At 44.5% G+C, this 21,158-nt stretch overlaps 2 protein-coding genes across 13 annotated transcripts; one reads left to right on the forward strand and one right to left on the reverse strand.

Annotated features, from left to right (window-relative positions):
* Positions 1–5,437: 5,437 nt before the first annotated feature.
* On the reverse strand, positions 5,438–12,880 carry LOC110486688 (ATP-dependent RNA helicase DDX42). Its single transcript, XM_021558460.3, has 18 exons — positions 12,762–12,880; positions 12,092–12,328; positions 11,807–11,954; positions 11,595–11,656; positions 11,063–11,099; positions 10,296–10,448; positions 10,070–10,174; positions 9,793–9,912; positions 9,513–9,689; positions 9,292–9,420; positions 9,074–9,173; positions 8,910–8,957; positions 8,727–8,824; positions 8,297–8,573; positions 7,910–8,136; positions 7,697–7,807; positions 7,476–7,574; positions 5,438–7,367 (listed from the first exon to the last, which is right to left on the reverse strand). The coding sequence occupies exons 2-18, from the start codon at positions 12,319–12,321 to the stop codon at positions 6,699–6,701; spliced, it is 2,790 nt and encodes a 929-aa protein (XP_021414135.3). The 5' UTR covers positions 12,322–12,328; positions 12,762–12,880; the 3' UTR covers positions 5,438–6,698.
* Positions 12,854–21,138, forward strand: LOC110486690 (STE20-related kinase adapter protein alpha). 12 transcript variants are annotated; one of them, XM_021558463.3, is made up of 14 exons: positions 12,877–13,015; positions 13,332–13,410; positions 13,591–13,648; positions 14,685–14,713; positions 18,144–18,246; positions 18,369–18,490; positions 18,695–18,803; positions 18,988–19,111; positions 19,187–19,358; positions 19,452–19,556; positions 19,685–19,935; positions 20,022–20,064; positions 20,188–20,364; positions 20,585–21,138. In XM_021558463.3, exons 2-13 carry the CDS (start codon positions 13,399–13,401, stop codon positions 20,341–20,343), a joined length of 1,284 nt encoding a protein of 427 aa, XP_021414138.1. In that variant the 5' UTR covers positions 12,877–13,015; positions 13,332–13,398; the 3' UTR covers positions 20,344–20,364; positions 20,585–21,138. The 12 variants fall into 12 exon arrangements, with proteins under 12 accessions (XP_090053106.1, XP_021414143.1, XP_021414138.1 ...); XM_090196976.1 differs by having other exon boundaries at positions 12,879–13,015; positions 13,370–13,410; XM_090196980.1 differs by lacking the exon at positions 14,685–14,713 and having other exon boundaries at positions 12,854–13,015.
* The last annotated feature ends 20 nt before the right edge of the window (positions 21,139–21,158 follow it).

A 21,158-nucleotide genomic window follows, 5' to 3' on the forward strand; every position in this document is an offset into this window, starting at 1 on the left:
AAATACATTAATTAGGCCCTAATCTATGGATTTCACATAACCGGAAATCCATAGATTGTCCATGGTATGGGCAGGCATAAACTATAACCACACCACCACTATGGGGCACTCTGTTCACAACGTTGACATCAGCAAACCGCTCGCCCACACAACGCCAAACACAGTCTAGCATCTGCTCGGTACAGTTGAAACCGTGATTCATCCTTGAAGAGCACACTTTTGACGAAAAGATCATGATCATTAGACTCCTCTTTAAGTCTACGTATTTCTCCAAAGCTCAGTTGTCCTGAGTCTGCACAACACTGCCAGGACCTATGATCAAGAGAGACACTCAAGTTTTTTAATACTATATCTCTTGACACTTGACTCTGATGAAAATAGTCTTGGCCTCTAAACCGTCAAGCTGCATACTGGACCCTACTCCAACTAAACTACTGAAAGAGCTGCTTCCTTTGCTTGGCCCTCCTATGTTGAATATAATAAACGGCTCCCTATCCACCGGATATGTACCAAAGTCACTAAAAGTGGCCATAATAAAGCCTCTCTTGAAAAAGCCAAACCATGACCCAGAAAATACAAAAAATGATTGGCCTTATCGAATCTCCCATTCCTCTCAAAAATGTTAGAAAAAGCTGTTGCGCAGCAACTCACTGCCTTCCTGAAGACAAACAATGTATATGAAACACTTCAGTCTGGTTTTAGACCACATCATAGCACTGAGACTGCACTCGTGAAGGTGGTAAATTACCTTTTAATGGCTCTGCATCTGTCCTCATGCTCCTAGACCTTAGTGCTGCTTTTGATACCATCACCACATTTTTTGGAGAGATTGGAAACCCAAATTGGTCTACAAGTAACAAGTAATGACCTGGTTTAGATCTTATCTGTCGGAAAGATATCAGTTTGTCTCTGTGGATGGTTTGTCTTCTGACAAATAAACTGTACATTTCGGTGTTCCTCAAGGTTCCGTTTTAGTCCACTATTATTTTACCTCTTGGTGATGTCATTTGGAAACAATGTTAACTTTCACTGCTTTGCGGACGACACACAGCCGTACATTTCGATGAAACATGGTGAAGCCCAAAAATGACCCACCCTGGAAGCCTGCGTTTCAGACATAAGGAAGTGGACGGCGACAAATGTTTCACTTTTAAACTCGGACAAAACAGATGCTAGTTCTCAGTCCCAAGAAACAAAGATCTTCTGTTGGATCTGACAATTAATCTTGATGGTTGTACAGCCATCTCAAATAAAACTGAAGGACCTCTGCGTTACTCTGGACCCTGATCTCTCTTTTGAAGAACATATCAAGACCATTTCAAGGACAGCTTTTTTCCATATTCAATACATTGCAAAAATCAGAAACTTTCTGTCCAGAAATTATGCAGAAAAATTAATCCATGCTTTTGTCACTTCTAGATTAAACTACTGCAATGTTCTACTTTCCGGCTACCCGGATAAAGCACTAAATAAACTTCAGTTAGTGCTAAACACGGCTGCTAGAATCTTGACTAGAACCAAAAAATGTGATCATATTACTCCAGTGCTAGTCTCTCTACACAGGCTTCCTGTTAAGGCTAGGGCTGATTTCAATGTTTTACTGAACCTACAAAGCATTACATGGGCTTGCTCCTACCTACCTTTACGATTTGGTCCTGCTGTACATACCTACACGTACGCTACGTTCACAAGACGCAGGCCTCCTTACTGTCCCTAGAATTTCTGAGCAAACAGCTGGAGGTATGGCTTTCTCCTATAGAGCTCCAATTTTATGGAATGGTCTGCCTATCCTTGTCAGAGACGCAGACTCTGTCTCGACCTTTAAGTCTTTATTGAAGACTCATCTCTTCAGTAGGTCCTATGATTGAGTGTAGTCTGGCCCAGGGGTGTGAAGGTGAACGGAAAGGCACTGGAGCGACAAACCGGCCTTGCCTTCTCTCCACTGGGATTCTCTGCCTCAAACCCTATTAAGTCGGCTGCGTCACTGGTGCTCGTTACTGGTGCTCTTCCATGCATCATTTGAGTGGGTTGAGTCATTGACGTGATCTCTCTGTCCGGATTGGCGCCCCCCTCTGGTTCGTGCCGTGGGGAAGATCTTTGTGGGCTATACTCGGCCTGGTCTCAGGATGGTAAATTGGTGGTTGAAGATATCCCTCAAATGGTGTGGGGGCTGTGCTTTGGCAAAGTGGGTGGGGTTATAACCTATCCTATCCCGACCCCTACTGTCTCAATCTCCAGTATTTATGCTGCAATAGTTTGTGTCGGGGGGCTAAGGTCAGTCTGTTATATCTGGAGTATTTCTCCTGTCTCATCCGGTGTCCTGTGTGAATTTAAGTATGCTCCCTCTAATTCTTTCTCTCCTCGTTTGAGAGAATTTGGCAATACGGCCAACCAGACATGTGGGTGAGCAGTTTGCTGATGTCAACGTTGTGAACAGAGTACTCCATGGCGGCGGTGCGGTTGTGGTTTGGGCAGGCATAATTAACACAATTGCAGTTTATTGATGGCAATTTGAATGACAATCCTGAGGCCCATTGTTGAGCCATTCATCCACCGCCATCACCTCATGTTTCAGCATGATAATACACGGCCCCATGTCACAAGGATCTGTACACCATTCCTGGAAGCTTAAAATATTTGTTCTTCCACGGCCTGCATACTCAGACATGTTGTCCATTGAGCCTGTATACTTTGGACGGTATCAATACACAGCAGTCACTGCAAAGATACAGGTGTCCTTCCCAATCAGTTGCCTGGGAGGAAGGAAACAGCTCAGATTTCACCATGAGGCCAACGGTGACTATAAAACAGTTAGCGTATAATGGGTGTAATAGAAGAAACTATAGATGGATCAACAATATTGTAGTTTCTCCACAATACTAACATTAATTGACAGTGACGGAAGCCTGTAGAGAATAAAACAATATTCCAAAACATGCATCCTGTTTGCAACAAGGCACTAAAGTAATATAGCAAAAAAAGTGGCTAACTAATTAACTTTGTCATGAATACAAAGTGTTATGTTTGAGGAAAATCCAGTACTTTACCAAGTACCATTCCATATATTCAAGCATAGTGGTGGCTGCATCATCTTATGGGTATGCTTACAATCGTGAGGATCAGACCCTTTTCCCCCCCAGTTTTCACCTAAAATGACATACCCAAATCTAGCTGCATGTAGCTCAGGACCTGAAGCAAGGATATGCATGTTCTGGATACCATTTGAAAGGAAACACTGAAGTTTGTGGAAATGTTAAATTAACGTAGAAGAATATAACACATTAGATCTGGTAAAAGATAGGAAAAAAACTTGCGTTTTAATTTCTCTTTTAACCATCATTTTTGAAAAGCAAGAGAAAGGCCATAATGTATTATTCCAGCCCAGGCACAATTTAGATTTTGGACATTAGATGGCAGCAGTATATGTGCAACGTTTTAGACTGAGATGGTAGAAAAAAAGAAATCCTCACCGGTTTTGAATAACAAAATGTGGAATAGGTCAGGAGATATGAATACTTTCTGAATGTACTGTAGGCTGCGACTAGCTGGAAGAGGAGCGCTCTGGGGGGTTTGGTACACTGACCACTGGAAGGAGAGCACCGTGGCGGGGTGTAGCTGGTAGCCTGCGGCAGGGGTAACAAGTAGCCTGTGGGTAGCCGATTGGCAGGGCATTTAGTAGACCATATGGTACGGCGCTTGGTAGGCCTCCTGGTAGGATGCTTTATTAGTCACTTGGTAGGCCGGGGTGGCTGCTTGGTATTCTGCTACACTCCCCCCAGTGTGTTACCATCCCACGTTTTGGCACCATGCAAAATAGCTTAAAGTCTGATTCGGCTGGGTGGGAGTTAACACAATGGGTAGGTCTTCAAGAAAACAGGGAGATTGTAGCAAAACAGGCTTGGTCTTTATGGCTTCATTTATGGTTAAGTGTTCCATGCTAGTTTGGTTTAAAAGGGGCTAGTTAGTGCAGGTGGGGATATTTAAAGAGGTAGTCCCGCCTCTTTCAGGTGGACGTGATTTGGTTGATTACATTGACATAGACAGGCAGCCCAATTATGATATTTTTTGCATTAATTGGTCTTTTAACCAATCACCAATCAAATATTTTCACATCAGATCTTTTTCATTGCTGATCTGATTGGACAAAAGACCAATTAGTGAGGGAAAAAAATCTGAATGGAGCTGCCTGTGTAAATGCACCCTGTACCTTTAACAAGTGTACATGTGCACATAAGGAGAATCTCAATTGCATAGTCCACAAGTCCTCTCTCCTCAAAACCCATTGGATGAGAAAGCAAAGGGTCCCTCCTCTCTGACCTCTTCTAATGGGTTTTGGGGAGGCAAAAACAGAGGTGTCACAGTCTGTCCTTTTGAATCAGTCTTTACCTGCCAAAGTCATGTTACGATATATCAGTTATCCTGTTAGAGCTTTCATGCCGAATCCACTGCAGTGTTTCAGGTGCCACATTTATTGTCACGTCACACCAGTGTGTAGGAGGTAGATTCCAAGATGTGGGAAGTGTGCAGGAGGGCATGGGACAGAGGATTGTGTAGATTCTGTGGAAAAAGTTGTGTGTGCAACTGTAGGGGTGCCCATGTTGCTAGTGATCGGAGGTGTCCGGTGCGAGAGGCCGGTTGAGGTGGCCAGAGTCAGAGTAGTGTAGAAGGTGTCATACGCTGAGGCTGTGAAGAAAGTAGAGGATGGGTCAAGGGTGTGAGTCGTAGATCTGTACCAGCAAAGAGGGATAGACCAACGAGTGATATATACTTCAGTAACAAAAAATAGATGTTCTGGTGGCAACTGCAGAGAAGGATTTGGTTGTATGAGATTTGACTTCATAAGAGTTACAGTGTGTGTTGAGTGGTGGTGTCCCGTCCTCCCAGGCCGTTGGCATGGTGTAGGAGCAGATAGGGTCAACTTAGTGGAATGGACTAGTGGGTTTTTAATGAGTGTAGGAAGGGTGTAGGAAGGGTGTTTTTATCCAGTATTTTCTATCACAAAGTATAATGGATCACAAAGTATAATGGATTTATACTATAGTCCAGTTTGGGGCGGTAAGGCAACATATTGGATGCCAACTGCTGTTAAACCGGCATCTGCTAACCGGATCTGCTAGCTAAACACTAGGAATACCACTCTCTTCCGGGTGGTGGCATTCTTTCTCACATGGTCAATCAGAAGAACATGGCCTTTTCTCAATTGCATACTCCTCACACCCTCCCTCTTCCTCAAAACCCATTGGAAGAGAAGATCAGAGGGGAGGGACCTCTGGATTTCTCCTCCAATGGGTTTTGAGGAGGTGGCAAGGAGAGCGGATACAAGGAGATTGCAATTGAGATTCTCCATATGTGTGAGGAAAGAGACACACCCAGAGTTGTGGCTGGCTCTGGATACCTTCTCAAAAGGTACCCAACAAACCACCCAAAAAGACATGACTAAAAACCACATGATTTTATTAACAAAAATTAGACCACTGTTTTTTCACATGTATCTACTCAGTCTTAACCCTATTGTCTATGGAAGTTACATGTACACCGAGGAACAAAAATGCATCAAGGGTTAAATACAAAAAGGAATTGCCAATTATATCCTCACAATGTCACAGCTTGTGTGCAAATGACAGATATAACAGAGAATCTCACGGGTATTATCATGCCTAAGACTAGTCATTTTCAAGACAGAAGCCGCTTCCAAAATGGAAGCTTTTGAAACAGAATGTAATGGCGCTTGAGTCGTTTTTCACAAGCATATAACCACTTCTACAATATCAGGTGTCAAAATGTAGTGGTGACAAATGTGGGACCAAGTGAATTTATATTTATTACAGTTCAGAACTGCTGTGTCAGCTGCAGATACGTTTAGAATGCACACTTATAGAACTGCCATTGACAAATTACAAACAGAAAAGGAGACTATAGACAAACAAAATAAACTGCCAAAGCCATTTTTTTTAATCAAAAATACTTGACATCCTCCTGTGAATGAACTCAAGCGTAGCCTCACACAAAAATGAACAAATACATTTTACATACACTCCACTTTCAAAAGCATTAAAAAACACCTAAGTGACAGAGAGGCACTTTACTAAGAAGTGAATACAAGCTGCAAAGTTCACAAACACACATGGATTCACAGGAAGTAGTACACTTATAATAAAAAAAGGAGATCTGTCATTAACGTGGGCTGATAATATACACTCACATTTAGTCCAATAGGGCTATTGGGTTACTCAGGGCTAAGAGTTTAACTAGAACAACAGGGGGGTGGACGTAAGAATACAACAGACATCTCAATCACAGGTGTTTTCTGTGGCTTCAGGACTGCATAACAGCTCCACTGCTCCCTTCTATTGACCAGAAAGATTGATCATCTCACTTATGGTGAGGTTTAAACTATCTGGATGGTATATTTACAGTAGATTTCTTTCTCCGTGCACAGTAGAGTGGAACTCTATCCTAAATCTCAACACTTCTTCAGACAAGCTGACAATCAGGAGCCATGTTTCTGAATCCCCAACCAATGCAGGATAGCATATCTTTCCCCTTGTATTCAGACCGCGCAGTAGGGTCGGTTCACACATTAACCCTTGAAATTCTGTGCATGTTTCAGCTGAAATGACCAGCTGTGCATCTACAGACTAGGCATGCTCATCTAAGAACAGTTGGTTGGTTGCTTTACAGGTGATGTGTTTTGTGCTTTAGTTGTCCCACCTACTCTTTTTGCGTTTTGGTGGATCTGGGACTGCAAAGCTGTCTTCCTCTTTGTCTCCTTTCCCCTCAGCTCTGTCCCCCCTTCCTTCACTCCCTGCTCTGTCTCCACTCTCCCTGTCACCTCTACAATCGTCTCGCTCTCTGTCCCTTCTACTTCCGTCTCCATTACGACTATCGCCATGGCGCCCGCTGCTGCCATGGCGATCCTTGTCCCCGTATCTGTCGCGGTCTGCGTGGCGGTCCCGCTCCCCGTAGCGGTCCCGCTCTCCCCCGCCACTGTGCCGCTCGCTCCTGTCTCTCCTGTCACGGTAGTGGCCATCTCCATGGCGACTCCTGTCATCACCATGTCTGTCACGGGGCCCTTCCCTGGGTGAGGGTGGGGCGGCATTCCCCTGAGGAGCAGTGGCCTGGCTGTCTGACACAGAGCTCAGGGAGCCAGCGCTGGTGAAGCCTGTCATCTTGGTGCCCATGCCGAGGACTGCTGGAGGGGCCATGGCTAAGGAGGGGGGCCCACGGGGCCGATCTGGGCCCTCAGGGGCCCCGGTGGGGACGGAGCTCAGACTTCCAGCGCTGGTCCAGCCTGAAGAGCTACTGGACTTAGTGGTGAGTTTAGGAACCATGCCGGACGCCGCCACAAAGTGGTTCTTATACTGAGACTGAAAAATAGACAACGATTAAAGAGGGACTTCTAGTTGTACAGAAATAATTAGAAAAAGGGATAATTTTAAGCTAACAGAATAGATAGTGAGTGACAGTTTAATTACCTGGAAGGCTGACTTCATTGCTGACATGCGGTCTCCCATGGCTCCGGTAGGCTTGCTGTAGCCCTCATAGTTACCCATGGCAGCACCACCACTACGCTCCTGGAGAAACAACAAAATGTCAACAATTACCAAGAGTTACACTATTATGCCACTGATCTACCAACAAGATAAAACACTACAAATAACACAACTTATGTTACAAATAGACATGGCCAACTCACAGAACTTTCAGCTCCCAATCCTGGCCTCTCTCTGTAGCCCAGACCACCTCCTCCAATGTTTAGCTTCTTCCCTTTGCCGCCCTTGAAGCGTGATTTCCTGAACCAGGGATTCTGAGAGGAATACATCAAAGGAGGTCAGTAAAGACATCATATAAAATGAACCTTTACATAACCGTCCTCAATGCTCAGTCAGGGACATGTAGAATGGCTTACCTGCATTGCCAAGTCCATTAGCTCCTTAGAGACACTTTGATTGGCTCCCTCCAGGTTACGCACAAGGTCTCCTGCAAATGATGTGTCTTTACTGGTGAGAAGGGTGTAGGCAACACCCTTTTCTCCAGCACGACCTGTTCGGCCAATTCGGTGTGTGTGTGTGTCGATGTCCCGAGCCACGTCATAGTTCACTACTGTGCGTATTGAAGGGATATCCAGACCACGGGCTAGGGAGGAAATGGCAAAGAAGAAGTGAATGATAGAATGACAAGTATGTAGGAGCACTGGAATTCAGGCAAAAACAATCAAATCATTGTCAGTGTCTGTGCAATCATACACAGATCTCTGATGATTGGAGCGTTGTGCCACATTCATTCCCCACCCCACCTGCCACGTCGGTGGCCACCAGCACGGGCAGACTCTTCTTCTTAAAGTCAGCGATGACCTTGTTCCTCTCACTCTGGTCCATGTCTCCGTGCAGCAGGCCCAGGCTGTGGCCCTCCTGGGTCAGGTTGGTGGCCAGCTCTTCACAGTTGGCCTTCTTGGTGACGAAGATAAGTACAGAGCCAGAGGAGGTAAACTCCACCAGGCGGCGGGTCAGCCAGCCCCACTTCTCCACCCCACTGGGCATGATCTCCACTACCTGGGTCACATCCTCATTGGCCTGGGGAGGAAGGATGGAGGATTGAAGAGCATTAGATGACTAAACTCCAGAAAATGTTCTGACTCTAGCTGGTTGACTGCTCTGGCAATGTAGAACTTTAAATAAATGATAGAAGTGGCAATCAGAGGGTGTTAGAAGAGCCACGGGTCTGACCTCCCCGATGTCTCCCTGCACCACGCGGATGGGGTCCACCAGGATATCTCTAGCCAGCCTCTCAATCTTCTTACGGAAGGTGGCGCTGAACAGAAGAGCTGTGAGGACAGGAGTCAAGTTAAGGTTCATAGGATGGGGAAGTCTTGTCTAAAGCCTCTAACAAGTGTACATGCACACACTTACTCTGTCGATCAGGTCGGACATGGCTGGCAATGGATCTCACTTGATACTCTGAAAAAAGTTTGCAAAAGTATATGATATAAATAGGTGTCAAACCAACTTCAGTGAACAATATTCTGGGTCTAGTGGTCATTGGGAACAAAAGAAAGAAGGGAAAGCCAACTTACCAAAGCCCATATCAAACATTCTATCTGCCTCATCAAACACCAGGTATGTCACTCTCTGCAGAGAGGTGGCCTTCTTTTTCACATGGTCAATCAGACGACCCTGTGTGAAGAACAACATACACAACCCAATAAGTGAAATGACCTCAGGGGATTATTTTCCTCCAATACATAAAGACTAAACACAGTCTACCACAGTGATTGTCAACTAGAGCTCTTACCGGGGTGCACACAACAATCTCTGCCCCCTCCTGAAGAGCCTTGGCCTGTTCCCACATGCTGCCTCCTCCATACACCGCCACCGAGCGCAGGGAGTAGGCTTTCCCAAAACGCTTACACTCCGCATGGATCTAGGGAGCATAACCATCATTTTCAGGGGCCCAATCAACTTTTTGTCATGGAAATGTTTTCTTCCTGACCCATCTCTCCCTGGCTGTCTTACCTGCTGACAGAGCTCCCTGGTGGGGCACACAATGACTGCGATGGGCCCCTCTCCAGTCTCCAGTTCCTTCTGGTCCATGATGTGAACTAGCATGGGCCAGATGAAGGCTGCAGTCTTGCCACTACCAGTTTTCGCAATGCCAATCATGTCACGCCCACTCAGGGCAATGGGAACTCCCTACAGGACAGATGGGGAAGAAAATACAGGTGAGGCCAATTTGCTACTAAAGCAATATGAAAGTACCAAAAAGAAAGACCTAGGAAACAAGCTGCTTAGGTACCTGGCACTGAATAGGTGTTGGCTGAGTGTACTCCGACTTGCGGATTATGTGCATCAGCTGCTCGTCAAACCCAAAGTGGGCGAAGCTGGTGGAGAGTTTAGGAGGGGCGGCACCAGACACCTACCAAAGTCAATGAAGCAAAATAAATAGACAAGGCTTTTGATTAAAGAGACGATGGGATCATACAACAGTTGTCTGTAAGTGGTATGTTGGCTAGGATTGTGTGGTTGGGTTTAGATGTGGTTGTATGTGTGCGTGCCCTTCTCCGGACACTTACCCGCAGGTTGAGTTTGTGTCTCAGCTCAAACACCTCGGTGCCTGTCAGGCTGAGAAGCTCCTCATGCTCGTTGTAGAAGTTCCTCTCAAAAGGTGGGTAGTCAATCTATAAGGGGATGACATAAATGTATGACCTCAGACACTAAAATAAAAATAAAAACTCCAATTGACAAGATAACATAACTTCCTGCCTCTTGGCTCAGATAGGTGCAGTATGCAGCTGTTACCTCAGAGTGGTCCATCGGGGGCAGGGGCATGATGATCTTCTTAGTGGTGGGGGGAATGGGATTCCCATCACTGTCATAGTCTATGTTCTCATCCTCATCCTCTGCGGTCAGCCCAGCTGTGGGATTCTCTGCCATGTAGCGGAAGTAGGCTTCCTGCACAGAGCACAGCCGCATGAGTCAACCAGGGTCAGCTTAAACGCCTAATGTAGCACACATTCATGCAGGCACTCTTACCACTCTCATAACCGGGGGATATACATTCAAATACAGTCAACGGCTAAATGCTCTGATGATCACCCATATCAATGTCGGAGTCTAAGCCATTTTATGTTTTAACACTCAGTTTAAACCAGTCTTTGCATTATTCGGACTGAAATTGATCAGTGTCAGATTTTATAACCCCCCTTCAAAGTAGTAAGAACAGCAACAGTTAATAGTAAACATTCATTACAGTATGGCATATTTGAAAAGAGATGATAAACTATTAATCAACATGCTTAGTTTAGGCATGGGTATATTAAAAAATAATATGTATAATTGACACCACAAGTATGCATATAGATATCCAAGAAGGATAGGGCGAAGGATTCAACCTGCAATTGGGTTTGTTAGCATAGTGTGAGAGAGCGATAGAGTAAAAGAGAGAAAAAAGAGCGAGAGATGTGGTAGGTGGTGAGACTTGGCCATAGATGGGTCAGGAGGGGAGGTTGGGGGTCTGGAGGCTCTCTGATCAGTAGTAAATTAGGAACGTTGGATGGATCACTTACTTGTTCATCTTCCTCTTCAATGTCATCACGTATACCCCTGTAAAAACAAGCGGAGAAAAAAAAACTTCCCTGCGACTCGTTTGTTCACCCATGATTCCCCACAACCTGTCTAATGTCACGCTTATCCCCTCCCTACAAAGTCGCCATGCAAGGCAGGCTTGATTAGTTACCTACAGTATGGACCAACTGGGGAAATTGAAGGTAATTGAATGGCAAAACAGATTATTTCAAATTAGACATATCTCTGCTCCACAGCGGTGAATGATTGCAGTTGAAGTGGGAACTTTATATCTACAGTATCTTAATAACACGCTAGAGTTTTGGGATGAGAATAGATTAATAATTTTGACACTGGACTAATTACCATGGAAATATGTGCAAATCAATACACAGGTGCATGGGAAGAATGTACTACACCTGCTTGCCTGGTGGCCTTGAATAGGGCCTTTGTCAATAATATAAGCAAAACTATTATTAGCAAAGTAATTTTGAATGACCTAAGCTTAAAGGGTAGAAATTGAAGGGATCTTACTTTTCAACCTTCTTTTCCTTCTCTTTTTCCTCCAGTTTCTTCATGTCTTTAGCTGCTTGGTCCTAGAGCAGACAAGAGGGTGAACAATAAACCCTCTGCAATATTTCCCAAAAGCTCTGTGACAATAACCCCAAATTTTAAACAGACAAACTACGGAGAAAGTGTGTATATTCCAACACGATCCAGGTCTAAGAGGGGAATCCTTGACTCACCTCCACTTGGGCCATGAAGGCATCCAGAGGATCATCCTCACTGTCTGAGCCCCCTCCAGAACGGAATTGTTGCCGTGTGGGGGAGTTCTCAGCTGGGATATATGGCAAATCTGTGCTGCTTGACTCCTCTTCATCATCTTCAAAATATCTGGAAATGGGTTAGGAAAGTTGTCACCAGTCAAATGTCATTGAAATCAATGTAATACATCCTGCATAACTAGTTGATCATACAGCATACGAAGCACACCAAACCCAACCCTAAAGGAAAGTTTAGTCTATACTCACGCATTCTCTTCATCAAAATTTGCTCTTTTTGTTCCTATCTTGTAGAAGGCAGGGAGTTGCTGGTTCTTGCCATAACCTCCAGCTGTCCCTGCGCCTCCGAAGGACGTGTGGGATTTCTGAGGCACGTGAAGTTCTTCTTTCTTTCCTCCTCCACCACCACCACCACCAAGGGAAAATCCTCCAAAACCGAACCCTCGCTTACCACTTGGGCCACCCTTGCTCCAGTTCATAGCTGTCCTACAGAAGTAAGGGGAAAATAAAAAACATCACATTTGGTATTTGACTGTTGTACATTGCTGTTGCATTCCAGTCCATTCATCGCAGGCCTTGTGTGTCACCCACAAACGTCTGCTAAATGCTTATCATCTCGTAAATCACTGTCTGGGGGATGTCAAAGATTATCTGTGGCTTCTGGCAAATTGAACATAAAATATTGCATTAATCTGTGTCTAGCTAACGTTTGGATCTCATTAATTGGCTAAATTAAACTAGCTAACGTTAGCATGCTACTCTTCTCTAGGGCCGCAGCAGCACGACGAAGAAGTGGGTGTGTGACAAATGATTGACTGAGCAAATATGGTTTGTCAAAGGATATTTGCAAAAGCAGTTAAATCTGGTGTACGTTATACACTATAAACTAACCTCATGGATTAATGTACTGTTTATTTACCTGTTTTCACCACCAAGAAAGATATGTTTACCACTGCCAAATCTCACAGCGCGACTCGAAAGTGTTTTGCGTCATTACCGTGTGTAGACGTAGATTACGCGCGACGGATTGCTTCTCACAACAACGAACCAATCAACGCAAACATGTGACATTAGTTTCCGCCCCTTTTCGATAATAGTTGTTTGTTGAAAATTTGAGCTAACAAACTCACTTCACCAAATACTAGCTAGCTATTTCTTCAAGTTAACATCCAGGTAGGTTACTAGCTATCGTGGTTTATATAGCTACCGAATCTGTGTTGTTTAATGTAATGAAAAAGAGAGCGTAAGCTAGCCACGCTAACGTTAGTTATTATTTTTACATAGCTATATGTTACTGTAGCTAGCTAACGTTAGCTAGTAGTCCTGATAATAAAATGTTTTTGGGCCTATCTATATTATTTGTGGAATGGTTTTCAAACATTACAACTTACATTATTCTATAGGCAATAGGTGGGTTATAGTTAGCTACATGTCTTGTTCGTAACGAAGTAACGTTAACGTGTTTCCTTTCCTCTGTTACTGTGTTTAGTATTTATTTTTGAGGTATTTTTCTGGATGGGGTTTCAGCGGTTCTAGCTGCCACAATCGACAGATCCATGTCTTTTCTGGTGAGTGAACTCTTGTCAGCGCTTCCCTGCCTGATGACGTTAGAGCTCAGTCTAGAAAATGTATCAAATACTTGTGCTGAATCCTTACCAGTCAGTGTCACAGCAATGATCAGTTATTGGAGAAGTGATTGACCTGTGGTATCTGCCCTATCTGTCTCTTTCTCCCTCTCTCAATCCCAGCGTTGGGTCTCAGAGAAATTGAGTGTGGAGAGCCTGAGGGATTTTGAGTTTTTTGGAGGTAAGGTCATGCAGCTTCCCCAATCAACTGCTGCTTACACACAAGACCTATCATCAGCTATGAAGTTGCCCAACCCTCATACAGAACCTGCTAGCTATATCCTAAGTGCAGCTTTGCTTTCAAAACAATATATTGCATTGCACAGTTTTTAAAAAGCAACACACTCTAACAAACAATTGGCATAATACAATTTAAACCTACAGGAATCCAATCAGCATTGGTTCTTTGGCAATATGTGGCTGGATACCTCTGTCTCCCACATAGATTCAGGACACATAAGAGCTACTGCTTCCTTCAATGTTCTGCAGATGTCAGATGTCTCACTGTATGTGCCATGAAGAGAGTTTGTTCCAGTGTGATGTCTCCTTGTCTGGCAGACTTGATCAATGCAGTAAATGTGCAGCCTCAGAATACTGCATGTCAGATTAATATTATGTTGCGCCATCGGTCTTTGTAGTATATATGAAGTTGACATGATACCTAGGTCAAATATTTATTAAGGAAATCATATTTTAAGGGTAACAAGTGTGGTGGGGATGAGGCAGGTTCAAAGAGATGTTTCTACAGTATATGGGTCTTAGACACTAACATGAGGACAGGAAATAGCTGAATAGCTGGGGGACAGGAAATAGCTGAATAGCTGGGGGGGTGGCATCACTATCAAGCTTTGCATTATCTTCATATTTCTGTGTGCTCAGCTCACATTGCATAATTGTTCTGTGTTCGTTCATATGCTTAATTTCAAGTTTGGTTTTGGCTGCTTCCTGTTCCCATGGTAATGCATAATCACTCAATCTTGCTAGACTGAATCCTCAGATTCCTCACTGATTTAACAGATGTATCAGAGGTATCTAATTGGCTTAAACTGAATCCTCCTTGTTATGGGAGCCAGCTAGCAGCATTGATCTGACTCCTGCAACAAACACCACATGCTATAATTTACACTTACAGTGTACCTAATGGTTCCTGAGCTGCTCTAAACACAGATCCTTCTCTTGTGTGTGTGTTTGTCATTGATGTGGTTTCTCTACCACAGAGCAAGCTCAGGGAAGCTCTCACAGGAAAGTAAGTGTGGTACTCCAGTCACTACTCTCGATCGTTCCATTTGCCTGTGTGTGAGGGTGGAGCCAAAGTGAATGAATTCACAAGCCCTGTGTGCTTTTGTGCATGGGCATCTGATTCACAATGCTGTGCTTTGTATTTTGAGGCCCATCTTCACCCACCAGGGTTTCCTATTGGGGGAGTTGGGAGATTGGTGGAGTTCACAGTAGTGATGTTCTCTTCGTGAGACATGGTTGGGTTGGAGGAGACAGCAACTGAGGTTGTCAAGTCTGATGAAAAAAATATGCGATCAGTATAAGTGGACAGATGGATCACCCCATTAATACTACGTGTTACCTGATGGCTCCATCGGTTGCTCCAGAGATCACAACAGTCCTTCCTGATTCAGAAAGTTGACCACAGTTTGTCTTTTAGAGTGGGCAATGATGGGTCATCCGTAATTACCTGGCTTAATTGACCTGCACTTGTCTTTTACGGCTGTTTGGTCTCAGCTGACATATAATCTCCCTGTAAAGCCAGCCTTAATGGGCCCTTAGGAACCTCAGCGTGGTCTTAACATGGTGTTACCATTTGATTTATGGTTTCTGTTGTTCACTGAAAGTCCTCACTAATTTTGACCAAGCCTGTTTCATGTTTGTGAAGTAGTTTAAGTCTGTTGCCTGTGTTCACTGTACTTCTCCCATACTAGAAAGCAGAGGGCATGTAGGTGGGGGGTGGGAGGGTATTAGCAACTGGTCATTTGTTCATGTCTAATGTGTCACTGTTGTGGAAATCTCTGGATCCACCAATGGTTGTGAACTGGAGTTGAATGGAATGGATAGAGTTCCATTTTTGGCAACACATGGCAACCCCGTCTGAGTGATTTAACGTGATGGGCATCTACCTTGCAATGCTGGCTGGAAATTGGTAGAGAAATGGTTATTAAGCTGTTACTGCATATTTCTTTTTATTAATAACCTAAAACATTTGAAGCCAGAAGTTCGCATGCACCTTAGCCAAATACATTCATACTCAGTTTTTCACAATTCCTGACATTTAATCCTAGTAAAAATTCCCTGTCTTAGGTCAGTTAGGATCACCACTTTATTTTAAGAATGCGAAATGTCAGAATAATAGTGATTTATTTCAGCTTTTATTTCTTTCATCACATTCCCAGTGGATCAGAAGTTTACATACACTCAGTTAGTATTTGGTAGCATTGCCTTTAAATTGTTTAACTTGGGTCAATGTTTTGGGTAGTCTTCCACAAGCTTCCCACAATAAGTTGGGTGAATTTTGGCCCATTCCTCCTGACAGAGCTGGTGTAACTGAGTCAGGTTTGAAGGCCTCCTTGTTCATACACACTTTTTCAGTTCTGCCCACAAATGTTCTATAGGATTGAGGTCAGGGCTTTGTGATGGCCACTCCAATACCTTGACTTTGTTGTCCTTAAGCTATTTTTCCACAACTTTGGAAGTATGCTTGTGGTCATTGTCCATTTGGAAGACCCATTTGCGACCAAGCTTTAACTTCCTGACTGATGTCTTCAATATATCCACATAATTTTCCTACCTCATGATGCCATCTATTTTGTGAAGTGCGCCAGTCCCTCCTGCAGCAAAGCACCCCCACAACATGATGCTGCCACCCCCGTGCTTCACAGTTGGGATGGTGTTCTTCGGCTTGCAAGCCTCCCCTTTTGCCTTCAAACATAATGATGGTCATTATGGCCAAACAGTTCTATTTTTGGTTCATCAGACCAGAGGACATTTCTCCAAAAAGTACAATCTTTGTCCCCATGTGCAGTTGCAAACCATAGTCTGGCTTTTTTATGGCGGTTTTGGAGCACTGGCTTCTTCCATGCTGAGCAGCCTTTCAGGTTGTCAATAAAGGACTCTTTTTACTGTGGATATAGATACTTTTGTACCTGTTTCCTCCAGCATCTTCACAAGGTCCTTTGCTGTTGTTCTGGGATTGATTAGAACTTTTTGCACCAAAGTACGTTCATCGTGAGGAGACAGAACGCGTCTCCTTCCTGAGCGGTATGATGGCTGCGTAGTCCCATGGTGTTTATACTTGCGTACTATTGTTTGTACAGATGAACATGGTACCTTCAGGCGTTTGGAAATTGCTCCCAAGGAGGAACCAGACTTGTGGAGGTCTACAATTTTTTTCCTGAGGTCTTCGCTGATTTCTTTTGATTTTCCCATGTCAAGCAAAGAGGCACAGAATTTGAAGGTAGGCCTTGAAATACATCCAGAGGTACACCTCCAATTGACTCAAATGATGTCAATTAGCCTATCAGAAGCTTCTAAAGCCATGACATTTTCTGGAATTTTCCAAGCTGTTTAAAGGCACAGTCAACTTAGTGTATGTAAACTTCTGACCCACTGGAATTGTAATACAGTGAAATAATCTGTCTGTAAACAATTGTTGGAAAAATGACTTGTGTCGTGCACAAAGTAGATGTCATAACTTTTTTGCCAAAACTATAGTTTGTTAACAAGACATTTGTGGAGTGGTTGAAAAACAAGTTTAAATGACTGCAACCTAAGTGTATGTAAACTTCCGACTTCCGACTACAGTGGTACCATTTTGGTCGCATATGCATCAAAATATTTTACTGTTACCTGGAACTTTAATTCGGGAGCACCAGTACCCCTTTGGGGATTTTTTTATTGTTGTTTGAAATTGTCAATTCTTGTCATTAATACCTCATTTTTTTTTTCATTGTGCCCCTACATTTCTATGATCCTCTACATTTTAACTTAGGAGCACGTGCTCCATGTAAAACATTTTTTAGCATAGAGCCCTGCATACATATTTTTTTCCAGTCAAACATTTTGACAGTGAAAAGTTATTTTTTCTGAGCATCTTTTAAGACTGTTGTTGGATCCCTATTTTGTCTTTTGAGATGATACACGAGATGCCCACGTCTCCGCCAAACAATGGGAGTCATTGTTCCAAAGGCGGGAAGGCAGGAAACAAGTTTAAGTCCAAAATAAGCCCATTGAAACACATTAGGCCTATTTTGGACACATTTTGGTGAGAGTGCAACCTCTTGCTTCGCCTCTTCCTCTCTGAACACACTCATTATTATTTCCGGGTACCCACTCAGCATGTATCTTACCATAAGCGTTAATATTTCAAGCACTATGGTGTGATGAGGTTTAGAGAAGGCATGATTCATAATTGATGTAGCTTCTTGCTTATAATTTGCCGCCAACAGAATTCTAACCTGAAGTTAGATGTTCTCCACTCAGGTTCCACAAGTACGGCTCGTACACACTCTGTTCTGTAGTCTGACTGTATATGATTTAGGATCAACAGTCACGTCTGACCAAGCCTTTGCAGGCCACTCTCACAATGCCACAAGTAATGCCCAACACTAAGGGCCAATTTAGGCTATCATTTCCAACGCTAACTCCTTCCCTGCTGCCGCCTCTCTCCCCAGGCCCATGAAGACAGCCACGAGAGCCTGACCTCAGTCCCACGGCGGGGCACCATGGGAAGCTTCCTCCCCGACAGCAGCGCCTATGAGCTCCTGACCATCATAGGTCAGTCAGTCTCAGGCTTCCAACCCCAGTGACTTGGCTGCCAAGGCGCTTGTGTGTTTGTTGTTGAATACATTGTTTGTGCTCCTGTCTCTAGTCTAATTTGGTGTGTTTTGCTGTGCTAGGTCGAGGCCTGGAGGACTTGATGACCGTTAACCTTGCCAGATACAGACCCACAGGGGAACACGTAGCAATCCGTCGGATTGACTTGGAGTCCTGCACCAATGAAATGGTCAACCACCTGCAGGTCTGGACCTGTCACCATCCATCTGTCACATTTCCCTTTGCAAGGCAGACAGACCTCAGTCAAATCATCATTGTCTTTATATCCCTCTTTCACTCCTCCCCTCTGAATGCATTCATCCCTTGCTTTATGACATCACCTGTTATGTAATCTAATCTCCCTCTCTGTCCATTAAACCTAACCCAGTCTAATCTCTGTCTCTCTCAGGCTGAGCTCCATGTATCTAAGCTGTTCCACCACTCCAGCATCCTGCCCTACAGGAGCATCTTCATAGCAGAGAACGAGCTGTGGGTCATCTCTCCCTTCATGGCCTATGGTGAGGAGTCAGACAGGAGAGCACTGACTGTAACACTACACCATTCTGGTCCTAGTCAAATATAGTCAAAAGCTAAATGTAGACCGGAGAACTCTAGTTACCATTCCCACACTAAGGTAATTTGTTTCCACCTATTCAGTCCTCTGCTCTCTCTCTGACTAATGTAGTGTCTAACATGTCCTAGGGTCGGCCAGAGACCTGATCAGCAGCCACTTCACTGATGGGATGAATGAGCTGGCCATCGCCTACATCCTACTGGGCATGCTCAAAGCCCTGGACTACATCCACCACATGGGCTATGTACACCGGTAAGTACAAAGTTCACACAGGCCCAGGACTTTTCATGCAGGATTGTGACATGGCGTCTAATTTTGTGTGTTTAGGAGCGTGAAGGCCAGCCATGTGTTGATCTCGGTAGACGGTCAGGTGTGTATGTCTGGTCTGAGGAGCATCATCAGTCTGATCAGTCACGGCCAGCGGGCCAGAGTGGTCCATGACTTCCCCCAGTACAGCATCAAGGTGCTTCCCTGGCTCAGCCCAGAGGTGTTGCAGCAGGTAACTCCATACCACACCTGGCTAACATACAATTCCTTGCTTTTAAACTATAATACCTTCATTTGTTTATCGGTCAACCCTGGTGTGTGTCAGAATCTGCAGGGATACGACTTCCGGTCAGACATCTACAGTCTTGGCATCACAGCCTGTGAGCTAGCCAATGGACATGTGCCCTTCAAAGACATGCCAGCCACACAGGTGACTAGTGGCCAGATCAACCCCTCACCCGATCTTTATTCTGAAAGATATATATTCTGCTCCTCAATTGACTTCTCTCTCCATTCCTCTTCCTCCCCCCTGTCCTCTTCGTGGTCCTCTGTCTTTAGATGTTGCTGGAGAAGCTGAACGGGACAGTCCCCTGTCTGTTGGACACCACCACCATCCCCCCAGAGGAGCTGTCCATGAAGCCCTCCCGCTCTGGGGCTGACTCTGGGATCTGTGAAGGCCCCAGCACCGGAGGGGCCCACCACTCTAATGGAGAGCCCTCCTCCTCGGGGAGCCACCCCTACAGTCGTACCTTTTCTCCCCACTTCCATGCCTTTGTGGAGCTGTGTCTCCAGAGGGACCCAGAGAAGAGGTGAGCCACGCCAAGCTAGGCTGCTGGTCCTCACATTGATTGTCTTATGAATTTTAGCTCATTTAATTGTTTATTCCCCCCCTCAGACCCTCAGCCAGTGCTCTCATTGGTCATTCCTTCTTCAAACAGGTCAGTAGGATCTAGTTCCTCCCCCCTCAACATCAATGTAAAACATTTAAGTCATAATGGTTTCATTCAGTCACACACTTGATTATTAGAATCCCCATGAGATTTCTTTCCATTCTTCCCTAGATCAAGCGTCGGCCATCGGAGGCTCTGCCTGAGCTGTTCCGGCCCATAACGCCCATCACGGGCTTTGAGAGTACCCAGCCTCAGGACATTGCCTCTGTACTGGCCAGCCTGGAGTCTGGCCTGAGCCACATGGATGTGGATGACTGGGACTTCTGACCACAGAGGAACAGGAAAGAGGTGTGTGTGTGTAGTAACCAAGAGATGCTCTGAGAAGACTTCGGACTGGATTTACGCTTTGTTCTTATTAAATGGCCCATGTAAATAATTCAAAGCAGTTTCTCCTCCCTTTGACTGGGTTTAAAAGCTAGCTGCCATCTCTCTAGTCTAAAAGATGCATGAGCAGACAGACCCTTTCACTGACTGACACCCAATTCCTCTCATGCACACATCTCTCCAGATTCTACTACAGCTCTGGACCCGTCGAAGAACCGTATGGGCGAGTATGTCCAGTCAGCTTTCACTTGCCAATGGAGATGTTTCATTAAAGGTATAGCAGAGACTACCTATTTGTATCTGAGCTGTACTTGACCCATCTGTTGACATTAAAAACCTGGAACTGACCGCATTACCAAGGGTTGATCCAATCAGCCATCTAGCCAGCACAACAGATGGAAGATTCCAGAAGTTTGTCCAAGGCAAACACTGTCTGGTTCGTGATAGCATTTCCTCACAGCTGAGAAGAGGCTCTCATACTGAACCGTCAGTTTTACAGAGAGGGAAAAAAAATCTGTTTCTAACTGAAACCCTCAACTGAAGCTAGCAAAGCAAGTTAACACTAGACTGTGCCAACTGAGGTCCATGTATTTGATTAACCTTCCTGTTGACCATTTATGTCCTGCAAAAAAGTGAATGTTACAATGGTGCTTGTTTCAGATAGTTTGTCTGGGTTTCATGAAGGGAAAGTGTTGGGAGTGTCAACTATTTTACTTGATAATAAATACCTTTCACCTCCGGGCTCTCACTGTCATTGT

Source organism: Oncorhynchus mykiss, chromosome 13 (genome assembly GCF_057628025.1).
Source record: "Oncorhynchus mykiss isolate SJ-2025 chromosome 13, ASM5762802v1, whole genome shotgun sequence".
Classification (NCBI taxonomy): Eukaryota; Metazoa; Chordata; class Actinopteri; order Salmoniformes; family Salmonidae; genus Oncorhynchus; species Oncorhynchus mykiss.